General features: G+C 41.7%; 1 protein-coding gene across 1 annotated transcript; it reads right to left on the bottom strand.

Annotated features, from left to right (window-relative positions):
- Positions 1 to 317: 317 nt before the first annotated feature.
- LOC104430235 (ESX-1 secretion-associated protein EspI) lies at positions 318 to 3,167 on the bottom strand. Its single transcript, XM_039309344.1, has 4 exons — positions 3,028 to 3,167; positions 2,375 to 2,929; positions 1,114 to 1,257; positions 318 to 853 (listed from the first exon to the last, which is right to left on the bottom strand). The coding sequence occupies exons 1-4, from the start codon at positions 3,165 to 3,167 to the stop codon at positions 478 to 480; spliced, it is 1,215 nt and encodes a 404-aa protein (XP_039165278.1). The 3' UTR covers positions 318 to 477.
- Positions 3,168 to 6,000: the final 2,833 nt, after the last annotated feature.

Here is a 6,000-nt window from a genome sequence, read left to right as displayed (position 1 = left end):
AAAAAAAAAATTTGTTTACGACTAAATTTGCACAATTACAATAAATTTAGAACTTTTTTAATAATTTTCCCCTCATAGTTAACTGTGGTAATGCGAATGTTGTGATCACTATCTTAAATGACCCATTTTTTCTTAATGCTTGGATGATTCTATTTACCTTGTCCCTTAATATCACTCTTGATACGATGGAATGGAATGGTCGACCAATGTGAATGGAATAAGTATTACAATACTTGTGTTTCTTTATTATCAAGGATTGATGTGGACAGGATATGGTGATCCCTTTTCTAAAGTGTTTCGAATAGAAAGGAACGGTGTTGAAGCAACTAAAATATCCTCAAAGTGTATAATATGTGAGGAAAAACACAAGAATCGAGACATGTATTCTCTTGAGAGTCCTAATAGGATTTAGATATAGAACATCTTTAAATGATTTGGTTCATATAGTAAAATGAGTTTATCCAACCATCACCATTACTACGACGAATCTGAATTACAGGCCTTGGCATGAGAGAAAGAAAAGATGATCACCAGAAACGACTCTCCAACCATGACTATGAAGGTCGAAGCCGAAGGTGCCACTTGAAACCACTTTCCATCCTTCGTTTGCACCTCCAATCCGTCCACGCGATTCTGCTGAAGTATGGTCAAGAAGGTCTTGTCATAGTGAGATCTTGCTCCGATCTGAGGCTCCCGAGTCATCGGCGCTTCGTATTTCATGACTCGGATCGTGTGACTTAAAGATTCGTTATGCGACTCCAGATATTTTTCCACGCCTAAGCTTCGAAACACCATCATGGTGATCAGTTGCTCCAACTCTGAGAACCTCCTAGCATACGAATCCAGTGTTTCACTGCATATAAATTTGATTATATTGTGAAAAGTACGCTTAATTTTACCAAAAAGTACAGCTCACAATGCTAGGAAATATACCTTTGGCAAATAAAGAATTTTCAACTGGGATATCAAAAGAACCGTAAAATCAAAAAATTTCTTTCCCCTAGTTGATCAACACAAGTATTCGCATTTATATAGTGAAGTAATTTTCAAACTACACATGCTGCGATAACGAGGCCGCTCATGGGCTACCGGTTTCAGACGAAGTAAATGTACCAAGACAACGGATTTCCCTGAGGCCACATGAGATTGGCTAAGTTCCTCATGCCTCCAGAGTCCAGCACGCTGCTGATTCCCATGGCTTCGTAGAGAGGCGACTGAGGTCGACTCGCGAGGTAACCCTCTTTCAGCTTCCACGGGCTGACAAAACGGCACTTCGTCTCAGCCGGAATATTGAACAAATCCTCCAATTGTTTGAAGACATCGTTGTGAAGCTCGACGCTGATTTTATCATATAGAGCCTGTCACGACCTACCCTCGGGGGGAGGGAACAGGTTTAGGGGTATTGCCTAAAGGACGGGCCTAAAGCCCATGACTAGGCACGGGCTCTCCCAAGCCCATACCCCGCGTGACATTGGGATATTCTTAAGCAATTTTGCATAAAAGGAGTCGCCACGAGCCTATTGAGGTCGGCTAGAAACCAAGTGAGGCATGGGAGCGTGCCTCACTTCCTACACAACCAGAGAATTTAGGTTCGGGGACTTGATTACACTAATTAACCAATTAGTGCCCTTTCGATACCTAATCTTGTTCATTTTAACAAAATGATTTTTGGCAGGCAATTTGGATTGATTTCATATTTATCCACTAACATGTGAGGTGATCATGTAGGCGCGCAATCATTAAAGTAATAATCATAACTACCAAGATCCTAATTGCAATAAGATTAAACACATGCAATCAAACATAATTAAATATGCAAATTAAACATACGACATAATCAATATGCGAGCAAATAGATGTCTAATTACACTAAGAAAGCAAGATATAGCAATTCCTAACCAAATCCCATCATTTTTGGATTTTCGAAATATTTTATTTTTATTTTTTATTTTTTTATTTTTTAAAAATTTTAAACAAAATTAATTTTTTTTTTTTTTTAATTTTTTTTTAATTAATTTTTTAAAAAAATTAAAACTATTTTCAATATTTAATATTTTTTTGGATTTTCGAAATTTTTTATTTTTGATTTTAATTTTTTTTTAATTTTTTAATTTTTAAACAAAATTAAGACTATTTTCAATATTTAATATTTTTTTTGGATTTTCGAATTTTTTTTTTTTAATATTTTTAATTTCTTTTTAAATAATAAAATAAACTTAAAAATAAAATTCGGGGCCGGACCGATTTCGGCCTAGTCGGCGGCAACGGGCCCAAGTGGGCCCAAAATTCTTTTTTTTAATACTTTAGTCAAGGCCCAAAGAAAATTAAAAGACCCACCTATTTCCTAAGCCCGCGAGAGCCCAGCCCAATTTACCTGAATTTGAAGCCCGGCCCGAAGACAGACCCAAGCCTGACCCACTTCGAAGACCAAACCCTACCCGGTTTGGAGGGTCGCTTGACCCGGTTCCGACCCGATTTGAGCCTCCTTCTCCAAGGCTTCTTGGCGGCACTGACACTAGGCAGCGATGGCGGCGACGGCGGCGGCGCAGCGGGTGGCGGCGGCACGGGCAAAGAACGGCGCGGTGCGGGTGCCGCGACGGGATCGAAGGAGTGGCGTCGGCGGCGGTGGGTAGCGGCGGCGTCGCGGCCGGGCGGAGGAGCGGCTCGGACGGCGTCGTAGGGGGGCGGAGAGGGCGGCAGGAGGAGGCTCTTGCGGAGGGTCGCGAAAGCTCGGGCTGCGGGCGAGTCGGGCGCGGCGGTGGTGGCGCGGCGGCGGATGATGTGGCGGAGGGGAAAGACTCCCGGATCGATCGGCGTGATCAGATCTCGGGCCTTTGGCGGATCTCCGGCGCGATGGGGCGGGCCCGGTGCTAGCTGCGGGAGCGGCGAGACCGGCGGAGGGCGCGGAAACAGTGACAGCGGGGCGGAGCTTCAAACGGTTGCAGGGCGGCAGCGGCGCGGCAACCGGTTCAGATCTGCTAGCGCGGCGTCAAGTGGGCAGAGGCAGGGACGCTGGAGGTGAGCTACTGCAGGAGTCGCTCAGAGGTGCTGCAGCGGTAGGTGGTGGAGCGGCGAGCACTGGACGGAGGTGGCGTGAGGTCGACGGGCGGCGCTCGGGCGGAGAGGGCGTCGAGCGCCTGGTGGAGGTGGCGCGAGCGTCGAGTCATCGCAGTTGCAGCAGGGGGTCACGGACGCGCGGGCTGCAAGCGGGTTGAGGAGCGGTGGTGGTGGCGCTGTGCTCGCGGACGAGCGGCTCCGCCACGCGGCGGCCGACGCAGCGAAGGCTTCCCGCGGCCGCGGGGCGGAGCCGCTGAGGCTCCCCCATTTTCACTGCTCCCTCCCTCTCTTGTCCCCTCTCTCTTCTTCTCTTGTCCCCTCTCTCTTGCCCAGCCTCTGTTTCTGTTCTGTTTTGCAGGTCTGCATGCGAAGGAGGAAGACAGCTAGGCGTGGGTTGGAGGGGAAAGGAAGCTGGGCCGGGCCTAGGCCAGATCAGGCCCAACTCGACCCCCTTAAGCATTTTTTTTTTTTTTTTTGTTGTTTTTGTTTTTTTTTTCTTTTTATGACAATTTTTTTTGGATTTTATTTTAGCAACTAATTCCTAATTTTGTATGCGATTAAGTTTTAAGTAAAATAGTAAAATTTAGGTGTCAGCAACCACTCTTCAAGTGCTTTTAGAACCTCTTTTTGCGTTGAATCCCAGTCGGTGCTTCCTGGCTTCATGTCATATTTGCATAGATCTATCAAGGGAAGCTTCGGAGATGAGAGCGAAATCCATATCGGCTTCTCCTTTTGTGTTCTCTTTCCTTTTTCGTGATATTTTTCGTGTGCGTATCGAAGTTTTAATAGAGGCAATAAGGTTGTGTCCAAGAATTTTCATATATTTTTTTATTATTATCTTTTTTTTATGTATCCACGTCTAATAAAATAAGTCCAAGCTTCGTTATGGTACCGTTTAATGATTTGTACTTCAACCCACACCGTTGACAAAGCTTCATTGTCGCGGTCTGGCTGGGCATAACTAGCCATGATCAAAAATTGAAAAGGGAATCAACTGGAATCATCTTATTTCGTGAAGGCACGTAATTTTATATTGCATATATTTACACTTGCAATATCAAATTGCAAGTGCAATTTCATTTTCTAGATTTAGGATTGGTTGTGTGATTTACCGTAAGATAGCTCGCTTGACATGGCAAAAGGTCTGAGAGCCTTACGAAAGCGCCGATCCATGAGTTATTGAGATAAAAGATTGGTGTTTATGGAGACATTTTTTGGCTCATGAGCTAACCTTATTTGCACGAACCATTTTTCTTTTTGAAATTTTTTGTAAGTAGTTAGTTTGCTTTTTGCTGCCAGTAGGAAATAATTAAAGATTTCTTTTCGTCTCCATGAACCCCAATTTATTTGTCAGCTTTTTTTCTATAATTCTTGGCTACTAGAAGCGATCCCATCGTCATCAACAGCCGGAAGCACATGTAGCTCCGAAGTGGGATAAGAAAGGAAAACCCTCGTATGCTTCTCGAATACTATCGACCATCCACTCAATTAATCAATAACACGATGAAAAAATGCTTCACTAAAACTTGGCTGATTATAATTGATCGATTTTGAGAGGACGCACAGTGCTTCAAAAGCACCTCAAAATGAATTCTTAGCGAACGGGAGATTTTTAAATTCTGTAAAAGGATAATAACATATATAATCTATGAATTTTGACCCAATATACAATATCGTTCCCAATTTTTTAATTTATTTAATGTGGTCCATGAACTTTAGCCCAATATACAATGCCGTCCCTAAATTTTTACTTTGTTTAATATAATCCATAAACTTTTAGTAAAAGTCTAATGTAATTCTTACATTATATGAAAATATCCAATGTTATCCATCAATTAATTCAAGTTTAGGGATGACATTCTACATTTTCATATAGTTCAAGGAAGGGATTGAACATTTATCAAAAGTTCAAAAATTATATCAAACAAATTAAAAGTTCAAGAACAATATTACACATTAAGCCAAAATTCATAAACTATTTGTGTCATTTTCTCTTTTATAAAAGATATCATCGTCGAAGCTCCATTTTGGTCTCATAGAGGCGGGAGAGACTAGTAGCCTCGTGGACCGGTCCCTAGCTTTGAACCATCTAATTGGGACAGATCTATCAACAAAAGCTTCAGTGTTGACATATAGAGGTCATGGTTTCTTATGTCTACTTTTTTTTAGATATTTCTCCTAATGTTTCATGGCGTGGTCCTCTGCTGGATTTATAGGGCTTGTGCATCCTTGTGGTAGTCATTGTTGCAATTTCAAAGTAGCAATCTTTCCATGAAGAGATTAGTATTTACATTTTCTTGCCCTTTTCTTTTGGACATATAGGTTTCGGATAGCTAATGACTTGACTTTAACTCGAGTAATGATAAAGGTTGCCCTCCTCTTCCTGCATTTCTCCTACGTGGAGTACATGGAAACAAATCAGCAGTCAATAGAAAATTGAAGCCGATGTTATTGCCCCACTCAGAAACGGCAACCCCTGCAAGCAAAGATATAACTCTTTACTTTTAGAAAATTACATCTTATGAGCTTTTAATTATCGCGCAACGGGCTAACAATATATCATTCATCAATCAAATATTTACATTTGAGGAAAGCCAATACTTAAACTTATGATTTGATCGCTTTCTTCCACAACAAAGCAGTGTTTGACTTCTAGTAAGTAATAATTAAGTTATGAAGCCCAGCTCAGAAATTGTATTTCCAATTGAAAAATCATCTGATGAATGTGTTTCAAGCAACAATCCCCAAGTGACACCTACCCAAGGTTTAAATAAAGTGCATTAATAATATCCGAGGAGATTATCGCAAGCAATACTTGTCAACTCTAACAAACATGGCGACTAAGACTTCGTGTCTTGAGGAACACGAGGCTACAAAATTCAACTTAAAGTTTAAAATATTAGATAAAAACATTGTTTGATATTATAGTATTCCAGCACTAAT

Source organism: Eucalyptus grandis, chromosome 3, assembly GCF_016545825.1.
Source record: "Eucalyptus grandis isolate ANBG69807.140 chromosome 3, ASM1654582v1, whole genome shotgun sequence".
Taxonomy (NCBI): Eukaryota; Viridiplantae; Streptophyta; class Magnoliopsida; order Myrtales; family Myrtaceae; genus Eucalyptus; species Eucalyptus grandis.
Note: the sequence above shows the minus strand (reverse complement) of the source record. Positions and strands in the feature narration are given on the sequence as shown.

What these genes read in the sequence shown, in the direction of transcription:
- LOC104430235 (XM_039309344.1), bottom strand. Translation starts at nt 3,167, where the DNA reads ATGACTCGACGCTCGCGCCACCTCCACCAGGCGCTCGACGCCCTCTCC. An exon ending in GGGCCGGGCTTCAAATTCAG is followed by an intron (nt 1,258 to 2,374) that starts GTAAATTGGGCT and finishes CCGTTTTGTCAG; the next exon opens with CCCGTGGAAGCTGAAAGAGG. An exon ending in CAGGGAAATCCGTTGTCTTG is followed by an intron (nt 854 to 1,113) that starts GTACATTTACTT and finishes ATTTATATGCAG; the next exon opens with TGAAACACTGGATTCGTATG.